Here is a 20,396-nt window from a genome sequence, read left to right as displayed (position 1 = left end):
ATGTTGAAAGGCCTATAGGAAAACAGGCACATTGATGCACTTTTGGTGGTGTACAGGTGTACCTTGTAAATGGGTTCAACCATTATAGAAAGCTATTTGGAATTAAACACAGAAAGTTACTAGAAAGTGCATGTTCTTTGACCCAACTATGTCACTGAGATGTGTTTTCTACTACATTTTTCACCTATGCTTACTTTTGATTCGAAGTCACCAAGTATCAATGCATATATTATTTGTTTCAGAGGATCTTGTCAAGTTCTTCATAAAATTGCTTCTACTCCTTTATCTAGATGCTGGAACATAGGTGTGATTTCCTTCATACTAACTGTCTTTTTGTTTATATTGATTATTAGTACTGCCATGTGAGATAATCCCAAATGCTATTTTTCATTGCCTTTAGACAAATGAAGAAAGCAACTCTGCCAAGGCCTTTCTTTGTTCTTCAAGACAACCTGAGAAATTTCCATTTAGTAGCCACTACCTTACTTTTTTTCTTGTTTCATTTAGAGCCAGAATATTAGTTTTGATTTAGGCTCATATATTTAGATCTGGAAAGAACCGCAGAGCTCTCATTTTACAGACAAGAAAACTGAGGCCTACAGAGGTTAAATGATTTATCCAGGACAACACGGGCATTAAGGGTAGAGCTGGTATTTGAAACCAGGTCCCTAGAATCTGGAGATCTCATGCCCTTTCGCATGCATTATCCAGTAATGTTTTGATGTTTATTATTAAACAAAAATCTCCTATTTAGAGTACCAGTAGTTTAATTATTATTTGTAAATATTTTAAAAATGCTGTGATTCTTAGCATATTCTCTCTTTCCTATCTTCTACTATCACTGCAAAAGCAGAAGGGAGTCATACAAGTATATTTATCCTTTTTGATTCAGTGTTGATTTTTATCTTTGGTCAGATCAGTGGATAGTCTATTTACACATGGACAAATGATCTCTCTATTTGCTGCAAAACATTACTTAATCTTGAACCATAATTACCAATATGTTTTTCTCTCTGTTTCCCTATGCTAGCTTATCATTGAAGGATGTTTTGTATCTTCCTTTTTTCTTGAGTTACCATAGCCAAAGAATTCATCACATAAATAGCCAAACTACTAGTGATATGCTGCTTCCATACTTAACATATTCATCGTTAGATAGCAGACAGTTTGTTGCCCAGAACATACTCAGAGTCTTTAAAACTTGACAGAACTTGCCTGAATTCTCATTCTTATGAGAATTCAAGATCACTTTCATGTCACAATGAGGCATAGGAATGGAATTCTGTTACAGGGATTTTAATGAGATTTTTAGTGACCTTTTAAAAATAAGGACAATTGAGTGACTTCTTGATGAAATACATTTATGTGATATTTTAGTCTAATTAAATTTTAAATAATTTATGCTCTGATTGTGTACCTTTTCTGATAGCATGCTATAATAAAAACTTAAAACTATTTTCAATATAAAACAAACATTTTTTTCTGTTACTTCTCCTGAGCCATAAGATTGCTGAATATTGTAATCAGATCTTGCTGTTTCAAGTTGTTATTAAATAACAATTTGTATTCAAACCTAATTTTACCTTGTGTTCAAATTTAGAATCACTGTTTTCAGTTTAATGAGAAAAATCTCAATGAGCCATTAATTTCTCCCTTTGTTCTATTATGAATTTTTATACTTATACATTTTAGCATAATTTTTAATAAAATCCATTTGGTTATAATCAAAAGATATGAATGATTGAATATGTCCTGATTACTTCTGAAAGGAGTACTTAAATTCACAAAAACACAGGAAAAAACTTGTTCATAGATGTAATTTTCATAGAATCTATACAAAACATGTTATGCTGCATCTTATACTTTGATTCTATTCACAGCTGAGATACCGTCTCCTACATAAGGTCTTTCTTGAGTCTCTCTCCCAACACACACCAGGTGTTTGCTGTCTCCTTGAATTAGTTCTTTAGTGGTGGAACCAATTTAAATCCCTTTCTACATGCTTTCCTTTAAGTATCTGTACTTATGTTGTATCCCCCAGTAGAATATATGTTCTCTGAGGAGAGCCTTTAAAAAATTATCTCCAATGCCCAGGACTGTCTTTAAATAGTAGGAACTTAATAAATTTTCTTTGCCACAGAATTTTTTTCTTCTTCTAAGTGGTTCTCAAGTACATTTTTTGTTTTTGTTTGTCAGTAGTGAGTTACAATATAGAATTAACAGCCAATAGTAAAGATTTTGTCTCTTCTTACTACAATGGAACTTGTGTGTTGCAAGAAACACTTAAAATGTTTTGTAGGGGCAGAACTGATTCTCGTTTAACTAACTAGTATCTTTACCTGCTGCAGACACTGTTTAATCTTTTTTAGTTTATTTGTGGCCATATAGTCCTAAAGTATGTAAACAAATTGTGTAGTAGTTAAAATGATTATGTACATTTCATTAGAAAAAAGAGGCAGCTCTCATTTTATGACACAAACAGGTTCCTTTTCCATTTCCAGTTCCATGGATGACAGCAAAATGTTCCCCCAAGTTATGGGGCAGAAAAACCTCCCTGACTTGCATCTTGAATTTTGCCACTTCAGATAGCATTTTGTCTGGTTTAGACTTTAGTTTACAGCAGTATATCTTCAGAGCTAACTTAAGTACTTTTGCAGCACAAGTAGCTGTCATGACTGGATGAAGCTATTAACAATATTGTTTACCACATTTGACATCTAAAACATTCATATCTGCATTTGATTTATTTAGTTTAGTCTGGATTGGTTAGTTCACCTGATCAGAGCTTGGCACAAAGTCATAGTGATCAATTTCTCATGAGTCAGATAACTTTAAACAGAGAATAAACTAATCAATCAATCAACAAATATCAATTTACTAAATACCCATTCTGTGCCAGGAATTGGGCTAGGTTCTGGGGTTACAAGTACAAAAAATGAAAACATCCTTACTTGCAAATAGCTGACATTTGGATGTGGAGACAAGTACATGTATAAATGAATCGAATGTGTGTATAATGTGTGTGTGTGTGTATATATATATATATATATATATAAGAAACATATATGTAATTATACAGAATAAAAACTCTCAAATGCCAATCAATTGTCAGAGATTTGAGTACCTTATTAATAGATAACATACATCTCTGTGATCCCCATCTAAAAGCTATATATATATATATATATATGTATGTATATATATGTATATATCTATACACACATATGTATATACATATATAGTTATATATGTGTATATGTGTATATGTATGTATGTGTATACACACCCATATACTTAGCTGATGCTTTGTAGTGGGATGGTCTTTCTTTGTTAACAGCATTATTTTGGTTTTATGTTCTGGACCTTCTCATATGGACAACAGAACAAGTTAATTTAGGAAGGAAGGATGGGACAAGGGACTATAATATGGAAAGCAAAACAGAAATGCACAGGTTGTATTTAGAAAAGAGGGATTAGGAAGGATGTGGAGTTGTAGTGAGACAACTTAGGGGAAAAGGGTGAATATAAATGAAAAAAGTTTACTTTCAAAAAGAATAAACTGAAAAGCTATTGGGACAAGGTTGGAAAACCTTATTGAGTAGCTAACCTTAGTGGCATACTTTTATACAAAAAGTTCTCAAAGTCAACATAAGGGGATGGAGGAGATAGAGGGGGATTCACATGAACTTTAGGGTTTACCAAAACAAGAAATGGGGTCTGCATACCTAAATTCAATTCAGCAAACATTTATTAAGTATCTACTGTGTCCTCCTACTATATTTTCAATTAAGAATTTGGTTAGAACCTCCGAAATTAAAGCTGGCAACTAGGTGGCACAGTGGATAGTGCACCAGACCTGTAGTCAGGAAGATTCCAGCCTTGGACACTTACTAGGTCTGTGATCCTGGGCAAGTCACTTAAGCCTGTTTGACTTAGTTTCCTCACCTGTAAAATGATGTGGAGAAAGAAATGGCAAACCGTTCCAGTATCTTTACCAAGAAAACCCTAAGAGGGTCATAAAAAATTGGATGCAACTGAAATGACTGAACAACAACAACCCCAAATATATTCAGATAATTGATGACTTCAGTGCAAATGCAGAAAAGGACAAAGGTAGGAAAAAATTTATGGGAAACCATGCATCAGGAAGAGTGAATGAAACTGGACAAAGACTTGTAGAAGCTTTTTGCTTTAATGTCCTGAATATTTTCTTTGAGAAGAAGAATTGGCAGGTGTTGGATGTGGTGATACCCAAATAACAACAAAAAATGAAGTAAATTATAATTTTAACTGATAGGAAAATATTTGGTATTGATATGATCTCTTAATCTCTGTGTTTATTTGGTGAATCCAAAGACACATGGAAAGATCTACATGAATGGAGGCAAACTGAAGTAAACAGAGCCAAGAAAACAATATACACAATAACCACAACATTGTAAATGGAAACAACAGCCACAGATTAAAAAAAAATCAAAAGTGAATGCAAAAAAATTAGAAAGATTAAGCATGACTTAAATGAAGAGCTATGAGAGGATGCCTCCAAATCACACTTTTGTGGAAGTTGGATGTCCATGGTTGTTACACATTGAACATTTTCCTCTTTAAAAATACAGTTTTTATAGGGATAACTCTTTGGAAGGGGGAAGGGAAATAATAATAATATTATTATTATAACTGTGATGATGTTAAAAAATCAGAAAAATCTATAAAATTTATTTTTTTTAAAAAAGTTTGGCAAGGCATCAGCTTAGCAAAATCAACCCAGTGACACTTAATGATGAAAACAGGAGGAAAGCGAACAAAATAAAAAATTGAAAAGATTTGTAAGTCATAATGAACTGTTTTCTTCATCAAGGGCAATGGAACCACCATACTCAATTCCTAATATTTTAGTCCTGGATGTGTTTTAGAGTAGGAAGAAATGGCAGTAAAGAAAACAAAGTGAACAAAAACCTGCCAGATAAGCACAAGTGTATATAGAGAAGACTCATGTTGGAGAAGATATAATTGTGAGGAAACTGAAATATTGACATACAAGGTACCCTAAAGAGGGGAAGAAACTATAAAAAGTTGGAAAAAAAATGTCAGACCTAATTAAATACTGAAAAAAGTAGATAACATCAGTAACTACTGACCTATTCATCACATAATAAAATAGTAAATAGAGTGGTATGAGTCATAAGTGCTATAAAAGTCCAGAGCTAGAAGAGATCATTTTGGACTAGAATAATGGGGGAGGACTTCACAGCAAAGTTGGAAATTGATGGTGGCTAGTATTTGAATAGACAGAGTGAAGAAGTAAAGAGAGAAGAACATGTTAACATGGGGGTGAGGCAGTGCATGAAGAGAGGTGTGAAGCTAGAAATAATGCCATCCTCATGGGACCAGCCTAACCAGAACGAAGGGACTATATTTGGGCACATATATAAGATGAAGAGTAATGTGATATATGAAGAGTAGAAGAAGGCTGTAAAGAACCTTGAGAGCCAGGCAGAAGAAATTTGGGCTTGATGATTATGGAGTGTTTGGATGAGTTTAGAATCCCAATGTCATAAGCAAAGAAATCACATGTGTCTTAGGAAGATGTGTCTGGCAAGCAGGATGAATAATAGCAATGTGGTGCTGTCCTCAGAGGGAACAACAGGAGTCTGGTGGCAGAGAGGAAAAGGGGCAAATCCAGAAAAGGTCTGTATAAAAATATAGACTATTAGGACTGGAGGTAGTGACGGGGGCAAGATACAAATGAAAAGAATGCAGTGTCATAGAAGTTAAAGAAGGAAAGAATTTCAAGGTTATAGAAAATTGTGGAAGGAAAGGAAGAGGGCTTAAGGCTGCAGATATATGTGGAATATAAGCAAAAGAAAAAAGCGTTCTATACCCAACTTTTGCCAGATATTTGGGTACATGAAATATGATGTATACTTTATTTGGAAACCTCTGAGCTATTTCATTACTCAGTTTCTTGGGAACATCATATTTCAGGGTACAGTGTGGAAAAGATAGACAATGAGATGAATTTTTATTCATCCTAATATTGCATAAACAAAATGAAATCTACCAAGAAAGGAAGATAAGAAAACGCTCACAAACCAATTCAACCTAATTATGTCAGTCTGTGTTTGTTAATTACCATACCAAATTTAGCTTTGGCATTAACTTTGAGGGCACTAATGTTCCAGAATTAATCGGCTAAAATACAAAATAGGAAACTTACTTTGAAACTATTGAATGAGAGATACAGATGTGGAAGCCAATGCACAATTAGGAAAATGAGTGACAACCATGATTTCAGAGGACTAATGATGAACCATGCGACTCACCTCTTGATGGATAGATAAGAATTTGCTTTGTTTGACTATGCATATCTGTTGTGAGAATTTTGTTTTGCTTTTTTCCACTGGGTTGGTGGGATGGGATGTTCAAAACATAGTTCAAAACATAAACTTAGAATATACAAGAACATATATGTCAATAATGAAAGATAATTTGAAGTCTACCACCTTTTTATCTTCCCCACCATAAGTAAAACTAAAAGAAGAGGTTTTATATCAAATTATTTGGTATTTCGCTAAGCATATATTGAAATAAGTCTTAGAAATCTTGTAAAAAAATCAGCACAAGTAACCAGTACATTGAAACAGTCTGAAAACATGTGCATGTGCCACATCTGTGAATCTCCTACCTCTGTAAAGGTTGGGGAAAGGGGTTCTCTGATATTTCTTCATTTGAGTTGTGCTTGATCTTTCTAAATGTGTTATATTCATTTTTGAAATTTAGGGTGTATGATTGTTCTTTCCATTTACATTGTTGTAAATTACTGTGTATATTTTTTTCTTGGCTCTGCTTACTTCATTCTACATCGGTTCAAGTAGATCTTTCCATGCTTCTTTGCAGTCATCACATTTATTGTTTCTTGTTATTTTTCAGTCATTTCAGTAAGGTCTAATTCTTTGTGAACCCATTTGTGGTCTTAGCAAAGATATTGGAGAGGTTTGCCTCTTCCTTTTCCAGCTTACCTCATTTTACGGATGAGGAAACCAAAGCAAATAGGGTTACGTGACTTGCCTAGGATCACACAGCTAGTGTGTGAGGCCAGATTTGAACTCAGAAAGAACCTGAATTCATCATTTCTTACAGCACAGTAATATGCCATTACATTTTCAGTTTTGAATTATCTGCTTTCTCTACTTATATCTCCACTTTACCTACCCATTGAGAAACCAAGAAAATCAAAACCCGCCATAAATATGTGTAGGCATACAACATTTTGGCATTAGTCATGTTCAAGAGAAAAAAAAGGAGAAAATATTCTTTTTATCTGGAAGGGGTATCATTTCATCATTATAAATCCTTTAAAATTATGTTTGGTCATTGTATTGATTAGAGTTACTAAGCCTTTCAAAGTTGGTTATCTTTTCAATACTGCTATTACTGTATCAATTGTTCTCCTGGTTCTCCTAGCCGCTTTGTGTCAGTTCATAAAGGTCTTCCTAGGTTTTTATGAAAATATCCTCTTCATAATTTCTTAGAGCAAAATGGTATTTTATTGCATCAAATGCCATACTTTGTTCATCCTTAATTAATGGGCATAACCTCAGTTTCTAAATCTTTGCCACTGCAAAAAGAGCTGTCATAATTATTTTTGCACATATGGGTCCTTTTCCTCTTTCTTTGATCTCTTTGGGGTGTAGCCCTAGCAGTGGTATCATGGGATCAAAAAATGTGCACGGATTAATAGCTTTTTTGATATAGCTCTTCCAACACTGCATTATTATGCCTGTTTTTCCCTAGTCCCCCTAGCAATTGGTGTTTGCCTTTTTTGTCAGCTTTGTCTATCTGATAGATGTGAGGTGATACCTCAGAGTTATTTTAATTTGCATTTCTCCAATTATTAGATATTTAAAGCAGTTTTCATATGGTTGTTGATATTGTGAATTTCTTCCTCTGAAAACTGTCTATTCATATCCTTTTATCAGTTAGAGAATAGTTTTTCTTCTGGTAAATTTGATTCAGTTCCCTAGATATCTTATAAGTGAGACCTTTATCAGAGAATCTTGCTGCAAAGATTTTTCCAAGTTCCCTGCTTTTCTTCTAATTTTAACTACATTGATTTTTATTGCATAAAATTAAAAATGTTTTAATTTTATGTAATCAAAATTATCCATTTTACCTCTTGTAAACTTGTCTGTCTTTTGTTTGGTAATGAACTCATACCCTATCCACGAATTTGACAGATAATTTCTTACATGCTCCATTAATTTGATTACCCTTTATGTCTAAATTACGTACCCATTTTGTGCTTACCTTGGTATATGGTGTGAGATGTTGATCTATGCCTAGTTTTTGCCAGACTACTTTCTAGTGTTCTCAACAATATTTATCATATAGTAGTTTTTATACCAATAGCTAGGATCGTTGGGTTTATCAATCACTAGATAACTTCTCATTTGCTTCTGTATCTTATATACCTAACCTGTGCCATGATCAACCACACTCTATTTCTTACCAGGTACCAGTTTGTTTTTGTAATTATAGCTATGTAATGTAGCTTGAGATCTGATACTGTTAGCCCTACTTCTTGTGTTTTGAAATTTTATTCCTCTAACTGACTTTTGTTATGACTTTTTCTACCTCCATAAAGTAAATTTTTTTTAGTAATTTGATTGGTATGGTACTGAATAAGTTAATTCTAGGTAATATCATCAGTTTTAGTGTATTGGCCTCATTTACCTGTGGACAATTGATATTTCTCCAATTTTTTACATTATTTACAGTGTTTATTTGTGTCAATATGATTGTGTTCATAAAGTTCCCCTGTATAGCTTGACAGGTGAAAGTATTCTATACTTTCTGTAGTTATTTTAAATGGTATTTCTCTTTCTAGCTCTTCCTGCTAGGTTTTGTTGGTAACATATAGAAATACTGATTGTATGCATGGGTTTATTTTATACTTCAACTTTCCTAAAGTTGTTGATTTATTTTTTGTTAATTTTAGTTGGCTATCTATTGTTCTCTAAATAAACCATGATATCACCTGTAAAAAGTGATAGTTTTCCCTCTTCTTTGTCTATACTTATTTCTTCAATTTCTTTTCCTTGTCTTTTTGCTATAGCTAGCATTTCTAGTACAATATTGAATAATAATGGTGTTAATGCACATGCTTGTTTCACCCCAGATTTTATTGGGAAGGCTACTAACTTATCTTCATTACAGATACTGCTTGCTCTTAGTTTTAGATAGATACTATATAAGATAGTAAGGAAAGTTCCTTTTATTCCTATACTTTCTAGTGTTTTTAGTAGGAAAAGGTATGGTATTTTGTCGGTATCTATTGAAATAACCATATGAGTTTGTTGTCTTTGTTATTAACATGATCAATTATGTTTATAGTTTTTCTTAGTATTGAACCAATCCTGGTCTAAATCCATCTTAATCATACTGTATCACCTTTATAATCTATTGCTGTAATCGCCTTACTAGTATTTTATTCTGCTATAAATATATCGATGGGCAGCTAGGTGGCACAGTGGATAGAATACTAGGCCTGAAGTCAGGAAGACTCATCTTCCCTAGTTCAAATTTGGCCTCAGACACTTGGTAGCTGTATGACCATGTATAAGCATCTCACTTAATCCTATTTGCCTCAGTTTTCTCTTCAGTAAAAGGAGCTGGAAAAGGAAATAGCAAACCACTCCAGTGTCTTTGCCAAGAAGACCAAAACTGGGGTCACGAAGATTTGGAGATGACTGAACTCAATAACAACAACAAAATATATTGATATCTTTGGAGGCTTTCTTCTTATCAGTCTTCCTTGAGATAGAATTCCAATATTGGAATGTCTGATTCAGCCTTACACTCTTAATCCACATATCCTCCCAATTCCTACTTTATACAATTCCTTACTTTATTTAAGAGCCACCTTCTCCATGAATTCATGATTCTCCCAAGTACCAGCACCCTCTCTCCCTAGCTATCTTTAGTTTAACTATGTTATGTTTATTTTATATTTTTCTGTATATACTTATATACTTATATATATATTTATATATATGTTTATATATATGTCTTTTCTTCCTTCATTGAGAATTAAATTCCTCAAAAGTAGGGACAGTTTTACTTTTTATATTCATATCACAGTGCTTAGCACAATGTCTGGCATCTAAAGAGTTTACTTAATAAATGAACACTTGTTGATGGATTGATTGTTTTGCATTGCAATATTTTTTTTTACTGAGCTATTATTCACAAACAGGTCAGTGTTTCTAATTTTGAATTTGAAATACAAAATCGTGGATTCATGTTATATATTTTAATACTGTAATATACATTTAAAAATTATCTAGTACAATTCTATCATTTAACAATTGAAGCAATTGAGGCAAGAAAGTTAAAGTAACTTCCAGGATTTCATCCTTCCTCTGACTCCAAATATAGATATAATTGTGTAGATGCTGTTTTTTTCTACTTAAATTTTTAATAGGTAATTTTGAGGCAGAAATTCAGATAGATTCAGTAGGATAGAGCCACAGGGGACTTGATTACGGCAACTACCTGAAAGGGCATTCCTTCCCCATGATGTTATTCAGCATTTAGGGATGAACAGACATTAGGCCACCAGCAGGTTGGTTGGTCTATGAGGAGCAAGTGGGGACAGGGTCCACTGGGCATATGCTGCTTCTCCAGACCAGGGGAAGCCATCAGGACCTACAAATACATCTAACCTTGCACTCTGTAAGGCTACCTCCAGTATGTCAGTTAGAGTATTTTTTCCTTCAAGCCATGAAAGTGTTACTTTTTCCTTTGTAATGACTGTGATTTTAAAATGGACTTGTTTTCATGTTTTTTAGAGGGGATACTCATTTGTGGCAGAAGCCTATACGAGTGATTTTTATGTAACAGCTGGAAAATGGAGACTCCGTATCATTGGTTCTTTTAGTCCCCTGCCATACTTTGGTCGAGAGACTGCATGCAGTTTATTTTCCATGAGGGAGATTAAAGACTATTATATTCCTAATGACAAGCACATTTTGTTCAGGTATATGTTTATTTCAAAAGGGGAAATATTTTAATATTTTAAGTTCATTCTTATATAAAATCATCACAAGGTTTTTGTGAGGACCAAATGAGAAGATATTTGTAAAGCATTTAGCGCAGTGTCTGGCACTTGGTAGGTATTTAATTCTTGTTTCCTTCCAATAAGGTATCAGTATCTAAAGCAACCAATATGCCTACATAATCTGACTTTATAGTCACTATGAATCAACTGGAAGCCAAATTAAAAAAAATTCAGACAGAAACATTTAATTTGATGGAGAAAAACCTTTTAAATTAGACATAGTGTATCCAGGGATTGTCATACTGAGGTACAAGATATTGATTCAACATATGTCTAAATAAGTTGGGCATAGATCTTCCTAAAATCATAAATTGGAGGGTTAATAGTAATGGACATTTGGGAAAATCTGAAGGTGAAAAATGTGATTTTGAAGGGGAGAATGTTATCTAGAGTAACTGACTTATTTATAGTATTTTTAAATAAATTCTTGTTGATTTGTTTAATTGAATAGATACAATTATAAAATTAAGTATTCATAACAAAAGCAAAGTAAAAAAGAAGGAAAAATTCCAGATGTGATATAATTGTCTTTGATTGCACCAAAGATATTTATATTACCTAGGGTAAAGATGTATATATAATCAAATCTCAAGATAAAAATCTTTAATGTCTAAAATTACCACAAAATTTTGGGGAGTGTATCTATATATGATATAACTAACATTTATCCAAATAATGTATATATTTAAAAGAAAAATACCAATCCAGGCATTCCTAGCCATTTTAATAAAGGAAAAATATTTTTCATTTCCAAAAATCTGTCAATACTGGGACTGGAGCATGGGGAGATACAGCAGGTTTGAGGTGGCTAGGAGGGTAGGTTGCATAAAACTGCTAAAAAGAGGTAGGGAGTGGGGCAGAGCCAAGATGATAGAGTAGTAGAAATACTAAAGCTGACCTCTCCCAACATTCCCTTCAAAGTAACTAAAATAACACTTCAAATTGAATTCTGAAGTGTCATAGCCAACAAATGGTCAGGGTGAGATGTTCTTCCAGCCCAAGACAACGTAGGAGGTTGAAAGGAGAGCTCTGTGACATTGGAGTGGGGCCTCACCTGGAGCCCATGTGGATGTAGCACCACTTAGTGGTGGCAGCAGAAGCAGCAGCAGCTTCAGGGGCTCTCAAACCAGAGACAGTAAGGGGATTCGTAAACTGGTTAGAGATTACAGAGAACCCTTGTATTAATCCCAGGCTCAGGACTGGATGCTGTTTGGTAACTTCATTGCCTATAGGCATAATGGGTATTCCAATTTACAGATTACAGTTCAAAGGTGGAGAAGTGTGCTATGTATCATGAGGGAGCAGAGCCCTGAGAAGCAACATTACTTGTGGTTATAAGGAAGCAGGAGTCTTTCCTGGGTAAGGACCAGAGCATAGACCAGGAGATCAGTCACCATACCTCTCCCTGTATCATACCATCTTAGAAGCACTGAAAACTTTCAAACACAGAATTAGCACTGAAAGGAACAGAGCCAAAAAAAAAAAAAAGCCAGAAGGTTGTGACAGTTCTTTACCCCAAACCAAAGAACAGAGGCCAATTTTAAACTAAAGTAAAATGTTGAGAAATAGGCTGGAAAAATGAGCAAACAACAAAAATGAATCCTGATCACAAGGAACATCTATGGTGAAAGGAATGATCAAGACACAAACTTAGAAGATGATGATGATGTCTAAAACTTACAAGCAGTGCCTCAAATGAAAAATAAGTTAATTGGACATGAGCCCAACAAGAATTCCTGGAAGAACTTAAAGAAAACCAAATAAGCATTGTAGAGAAAAAATGATATATGGAAAAGGAGGTACAAAAGCTCATTGAAGAAAATAACCCCTTAAAAATTAGAATTCATCAAGAGGAAGCTAATGACTCCATGAGATATCAAGATACAATAAAACAAAATCAAAAGAATGAAAAAATAGAAGAAAATTTGAAATATCTCATTGGAAAAAAAAACTGACCTAGAGAATAAATTGGAGAGAGATAATTTAAAAATTATTAGACTGCCTGAAAGCCACGAATAAAAAAGAGCCCAGACAACATATTTCAAAAAATTATCAAAGAAAATTACCCTGGTATCCTAGAACCAGACGGTAGAGTAGAAATTGAAAGAGCCCACCAATTACTTTCTAAAAGAGATCCCAAAATGAAAACTCCAAAGAATATTATAGCTAAATTCCAGAGCTCCCAGGTCAAGGAAAAGAAGACTGAAAGCATCCAGAAAGAAACAATTCAAATATCATGGAATCACAATCAGGGTTACACAGGATTTAACAACCTCTACATTCCTGAAGGCAAAGGAACTAGGATTACAACCAAGAATCACCAAAGAATTATACTTTGTGAAACTAAGTATAATCCTTCAGGGGGAAAATGGATATTCAGCTAAATAGAGTACTTTATTTGTTTATTTATTTATTTTTGGCTAGGCAATGGGGTTAAGTGACTTGCCCAGGGTCACAGAGCTAATAAGTGTTATGTGTCTGAGGCTGGATTTGAACTCAGGTCCTCCTGAATCCAGGGCCAGTGCTTTATCCACTGTGCCACCTAGCTGCCCCTAAATAGAGGACTTTAAAGCATTCCTATGAAATGACCAGAGCTGAATAGAAAATTTGATTTTCAAATATGAGACTTAAGAGAAGATATTGTAGACAATGAAGTAATATCAACACTAAACATATGTGCACCAAACAGCACAGCATCCAAATTCTTAAAGGAAAAGTTAAATGAATTACAAGAGAAAATACACAGTAAAACTCTCCGGGGGTTAGAGGAAGTCATCAATTTCCCCCTCTCAGAACTAGATAAATCTAATTGAAAAAATAAGAAAGAAGTTAAGGAGATGAATAGAATTTTAGAAAGGTTAGTTATAATACACCTTTAGAGAAAATTGAGTGGGAAGAGAAAGAGCAAGTTTTATAGAAAAAAAACCCAATAATAAAATAGACAAACTTTTTGTTATTTTGATTAAAAAAGAAGACAGAATTACTAGTCTCAAAAATTAAAAGGATGAAATGCACCACCAATGAAGATGAAATTAAAGCAAGTATTTTGCCCAATTATATGCCAGTAAATCTGATATTCTAAGCAAAATGGATGAATATTTACAAAAATATACGTTGCCCAGATTAATAGAAGAGGATATAGAATATTTAAATAATTGTATCTTAGAAAAAGAAATTGAACAAGTCATAAATGAGCTCCCCAAGAGAAAAATCTCTAGGACTAGATGGATTTACAAGTGAATGCTACCAAACTTTTAAGGAACAATTAATCCTAATAATATGTAAACTATTTGAGAAAGTAGGTGAAGGAGTCCTACCTATTTCCTTTTATGACCAAATATGATTTTGATGACTAAACAAGGGAGAACAAAAACAGAAAAAAAACCCTATGGGCCAATTTCCCTTAAACAAAATGCTAGGACCTACACTGTGATCAGGAAGGATTTAAAACAGGAATGCAGGGTTTGCTCAATATTAGGAAAACTATCAGCATAATTGACCATATCAATAACAAAACCAACAAAAATCATATGATTGTCTCAATAGATCCAGAAAAAGCTTTTGACAAAATACATTACCCATTCCTATTAAAAACACTAGAAAGCCTAGGAATAAATTGAACCTTTAAAAATATGAAGTATGTTAAAATGGGTACCAAGGCAATGGTAGTCATCTTGGAATTTTCCCAGCTAAGGCTTCTGGAATTATTTATAAGTTCCATAATGTTAGCTAGATAAGGAGAGACTTGATCTAAATAACATTAATGCAAACTATTACAAAATCTTCTTAAAGAAAATCTCATAGTAGTTTCCTTTTTTTAATCCTATTCTAGTAGCTTAAGAAAACAACTTTGAGAGTTCTGAGATTTTAATGAAATAGCATTTTTTGCAGACTATTATACTAGCAAAGTTTGTAATTGCCTTTATTTGGATTACAGAAAAGACTATTAAGTAAATTGTTCACAGAGTTTTTATTTTTATTATTGTTATTTTGCTTTCATAGGTATTCGGTAAAAGTGGTACAAGGGCTCATTGTTACGGTACAGGTACGTACTTCTAAAACTGATGTTTTCGTCAAACTACAGATCCTGGAAAATGAAGAAGAGGCTGTAAGCACTATTGGAAAAGGCCATGCTATAATTCCTGCATTTTTTTTCCTTAGTAATGAAAAAACTTTAAGCTCTCAATGTAAGTAACTTATTTTAATTCTTTTAAAAATACTTGAATTAAAGAATAGACATTTACTTATTCAGTTTTAAAATCACTTACTTGGAGAAAACAATGAAAAGACAAATATGTGAAAATGTGAAATAGCACAGCTATGATTAAATGAAGTCATCATTTAACACATTATTATATCATATTAATACATATGTGCACAACATATGTATATACACATATTAGACATTTATATACCATACAAAATATACATATATTAACCATTTTGCTGCTGCTGTTGTGTGTGTGTGTGTGTGTGTGTGTGTGTGTGTGTGTGTGTGTGTGTAGCAGTAAAATGGTTAGTATATGGTTCATAACACTTCTCAAAAAGGTTTTATTGTGATTTCTCCTGGAGTTGGCCTTGTGTTCTTCAGGCCATGCCAGTAATGCACAAGCTCTGATAGGTTTTCCCTTGCTGGAAAGGTTTTAAGTCTAATTTCCACAGTAAACTGCATTGTCTTTCCAAGATGCTCATGACCAGTAGGCTGGACACTGGGTGTTAAATCCTTTGGCCTTGGCAAACCAAGAAACAACAAAAAAATACTTTGGCAGTGATGGTGGTAGAATGGTAGCAAAGGTGACAAAGAATGATAGTTTTCAGACCACCTTTCTATCAATATTAATTTAACTGTTGACACTCTAAATGTGAAATCCTTGTCCAGTGATCAGTAAACATCGTACTAGATAAATTGGATTATATCAATATTGATATTCTTGCTGTAAGTGTAATTAGAAGATACAGTTTACCGGCAAACGGAGGTAGACAGAGGAACAAACATTTATTAAGCATCTACTATATGCCAGATGCTGTGCTAAGTGCTTTCCAAATATTGTCTTATTTAATCCTCATAACCATCCTGGGAGGTAGGTACTATTATTATCCCCATTTTGCATTTGAAGGAACTGAGGCAGACAAAGGTTAAGTGACTTGCCCTAAGTCACACAGCTAGTAATTATTTAAAACTGGATTTAAACTCAGGTCTTCCTGACTCCCAGGCCCATGGCTTTCTCCATTGTGTTACAATTAATGAAAGAGTTAGTGGAATTGGTTTTATTATGAGTACAAACACTGCTAGAGACATGTCATAGGGCACTTGGTCATCTCACCTTTCAGTGCTTTTGGTAAGCATAAGCAAAAAATCTAGTAAGATTCTTACAACAAAGTTGAAGAGAAATCATATGAAGAAATAAATTCTATTATTCTGCACTTTGATATTATATTTTTCCTCAGAACTTCCCCTGTTCCCAACTTTCCTATCACTGTCAAGTGTGCTGCCATGCTTCTTCATGTCAACTAGGCTTGCAAGCTTAGTCTCCAGTGAGAGAAACCTATTGCCACTTACCAACTTCTCCTATTTTTTAATGAGCAACAAATTATTCTAATGATTGCAGTTTTTTTTTAGTATAGTCTAAGATCTGGTATTGCTAGGCCCCCTTCCTTCCCACTTGTTTTCATTAATTTCCTTGATATTCTTGACCTTTTTTTCTCTAGATGTATTTTGTTATTTTTTTCTAGCTCTAGAAAATAATCCTTTGGCAGTATGATTGGTAAGCCTCAGTTCAAATCCAGCCTCAGATACTTCCTAGCAGTGTTACCCTGGACAAATCATTTAACCTCTGTTTGCCTCAACCCACTGGAAAAGGAAATAGCAAACCACTCCATTATCTTTGCCAAGAAAACAAAATGCAAAAATATCTTTGCTTTATCCCCATTTTTACTGGGAAAGCTTACATTAGATTCCATTTCAACTCTTATTTTTAAATATGTGCTTTTCATCATATTGCATTAGGGTCCTTATGTAGTCTTCACAAATTGCACTATCAGAAGTGGAAGATCTGAAACTGCTTGAAAGAATTGTTAATTAATGGCATCATGTTGCTCAGATTAGTACTACAGAAGACTAGAAAATATAAATATTAGTTGAAGCAAAAGACCAATCCACAAATCTTACGATACCCTGAATTACTTGCTAGGCAGTCAATGGTTTGCCATGCTAGATTTACAAAGTAGGCACTATCAGATCCCCATGGCAGAAAATAAAAGAGAAAACAGCTTCTTCTGGCCCAGCTGTATGTAGTTTCAGCATATAACTCAAGGATTCTCAAGGCCATAACTAGGCAGCACAGTTTAGTAGCACTCTGGCCACTGGTAGGGATGTCTTGCCACTTCCAGCCTCTCCCATCCCTTTGCTTAATTGTACAAATAGGAGTCTATACAATAAGGAGTAAAGGGTGGAGTAGTCATCACTTGAACCTCACTCTCCTCTGAGCTGGTCAAAGATGAGAATATACATACATAAACACACACAACTGGGTCCAGAAATGCATTTCACCTAATCAGGAAACAAGAGGAAAAGGGGTCAAAGGAAATGTGAGAATAAAAGGTCAGGACAGATTAAGGGAAGGATTAGTCACAAGCAAAAAAAACCTTTTAAAGTGGGGGCAGGAAACAAAGAGAAAGAAAAGCGTACTTGAACAGGATGAAGGGAAATACACAGCAATCATAATTGTGAATATTATTTGAAATAGTTCCACAAATGATAACTATGATGATTAGAATAAAATATCAAGACAGAAATCAAGAGGAGGCAGAAGTATAGCTCTTTGCAGATGATGATATAATGTACATAGAAAACACCATTGAATCAGTAAAGAAACTGAGATAATTAGTAGCTATCAGAAGGGAATGGGCTACAAAATGAAACCTTCAAAAATCATTATCATTGCTATATAATACTAATAAAAGCCAGGAAGAAAAGATAATAGGATAAATACCATTTGAAATAACTACATAATATACCTGGAATTTGACCTACCCGGGCACGCACAGAGATTTATACAAATACAACATAAAACTTTCTTGACAGGAATAAAGGGATACATAAACAATTAGAGAGATATTCACTGTTTGTGGTTGGGCTATTCAAATATGATTAAACATTAAGCCCTTTCAATATCATTTTATATTTTCCCTTTCATATACTCTGTTGTTGTCCATATAGGAATACCAAATTACCCTGGCAGGCATAAGACATCCTAGATACTCTCCTTTATCACCCTAAAATTTTTCCTTAATTTGGAACTGAGTTTGGGATCTAGACCAATAAGGAAAACCGTATCTTCATTCCTAATCTACTTACCAATATATGAAATGTTTGTAGTGCTTGAAGGTGTACAAAACACTTTACAAAACATTTTCTCACTTGATCTTTACAATGATAGTGATACAGCAAAGTATTTCATGAAAATATTTTCCCCATTCCCCATTTTGCAGATGAGAAGACAAGCTTAGATAGTCATACCACTAGGGATGTAAACCCAGGACTTTAATTTCCAAGTCCAGTCTTTTTTTTTCATTTATACCATGACAGACAAGATTGTATACAGATTTTGGTGCAACAAAATAATTGGAGTCACTATTTGAAGCTTGTTATGGCAGGACACAACAAAACAAAGACAATACAGTGTTAAATGCATGTTATCCATTATTAAACTCAGAATGCATATTTTATCCCATATCAGCTAGCAAGCAAGTTCTTTCTCATAATATGGCTACCAAGAAAGAAGCAGATGTTCCACAAACCAAGAAAAAAGCTGCTGTAGGAGCTCAAAAAGTTAATAAGTCACGACTTTCTGGTGTAATTGAAAGTGGTCAGCCTGTTCTTGATGATGATTCTGTTAGTCTTCCAAATGTAGATGGAAACTCTCAAGTTTCCCAGCAGGTGAGACATTTACATTGAAAAGAAGTGTCTACCAGGTAATAGTTAAAAACAACTATTTTACTTTCTTCAAGATAGCTTTGGTTAAAAAAAGAAAAACTTGTTGAAATTATAAAATTATCTATTCTCAAAACAGAGCAACATTTTAATTGGTTTTGTGTTCCATTTAATGGTAATAAGGCCTCAAATAAACAATAAAATAATGGTTGATTTTTGTTGATAATAAAAAAAAGTACGATAATTTTGTTTATCATTTCAGTGGAAGGAATTGAGGCAGTCTGGTAATTTCCCTACAGATGCATCATTGAACACAGACATTTAGAGATACTTACTGGTATTAAAAAAACCAAAACAAAACCAAGAGTATAAATTAGAGAATCGTAGAATCGAAAGGTATATTACATAAATACCAGTCTCGTGTTATAGATTTGGCAAATAAGGTCTATAGAAGTTAAGTTCAAGGTCATGATTAATTGAATTATATACATGAATTTTTAGACTTCACTGATCTATGAAAATATTAGAATACAATCTTGGTGAGAAGAGGCCTTTTATTTTGTAAGACAAATGAATTTTATGATTTTTTTCAGCTGGAAAGAATGCAGTAGTGATAATGCTACAAATAGCTGATATGATTTATTGGGACAGATATATAAATTTGGAGTTAGAGGACTATGTTCAAATCCTATCTCTGCTTTCCTAGCTGTCTTATCTTGTGAAAGTCCTATCACCTCTGGGATTGAAATTCCTCATTTATAAAATGAAGAGATTGAATTAGATGACTTTCAAGATTCTTTGTAGCTCTGTATCCAAGATACTATGATCTCAGCATGCATTCTTTGTGCACTCCAACCATTTTGTCTTTACATTGAGATAACTAGTATTAAGTTATCAGTTTAAGGGCCAATTACTTTTGCATTTAATATACTGTATACTCACATTACTTCTTCACTAAACACTGCATTTTATTTCAGACTTATAAGTATATCATACAAGCTACAGTATTATATAACAGTTGGCCCCTTACAGAAAGCCAGTTGGCATTTGTTCAGACACTTAAAGACTTGGAAAAAAATGATCTCAGAGGTATGTTACCTTAAATTCTTGCATTTATATGAACATTATATTTTTGAATTTTATCTTATAATTTCAGTGTAATTTCAAACATTATTTTCTGCATATATGGTATGTATTTTTTGGTTTTCCTCATTCTTTTATTCCTAAAAGTTTTGTAATTGATTTGTTGAACCAAAAATATGAGGAATGCTTTAGACCCAGATGAACACTAACTTTGCCTAGCCAGATCAGCATGATTTATTATATTCTGCTAGAGAAAATAGA

General features: G+C 33.6%; 1 protein-coding gene across 3 annotated transcripts in view; it reads left to right on the top strand.

Annotated features, from left to right (window-relative positions):
- Positions 1-20,396, top strand: part of ADGB (androglobin) — a 196,138-nt gene that overhangs the window by 142,028 nt on the left and 33,714 nt on the right. For all 3 annotated transcript variants that reach the window (XM_020986568.2, XM_078155080.1, XM_020986567.2), the window contains exons 26-29: positions 10,851-11,038; positions 15,122-15,306; positions 18,859-19,058; positions 20,030-20,141. In XM_020986568.2, the coding sequence (XP_020842227.1) occupies positions 10,851-11,038; positions 15,122-15,306; positions 18,859-19,058; positions 20,030-20,141 (685 nt within the window). The remainder of the gene's footprint in view (positions 1-10,850; positions 11,039-15,121; positions 15,307-18,858; positions 19,059-20,029; positions 20,142-20,396) is intronic.

This window comes from Phascolarctos cinereus, unplaced genomic scaffold (genome assembly GCF_003287225.1).
Source record: "Phascolarctos cinereus isolate Bilbo 61053 unplaced genomic scaffold, phaCin_HiC Scaffold_5;HRSCAF=322, whole genome shotgun sequence".
In the NCBI taxonomy this organism is placed as follows: domain Eukaryota; kingdom Metazoa; phylum Chordata; class Mammalia; order Diprotodontia; family Phascolarctidae; genus Phascolarctos; species Phascolarctos cinereus.
This window is presented reverse-complemented; position numbering and strand designations above follow the sequence as displayed.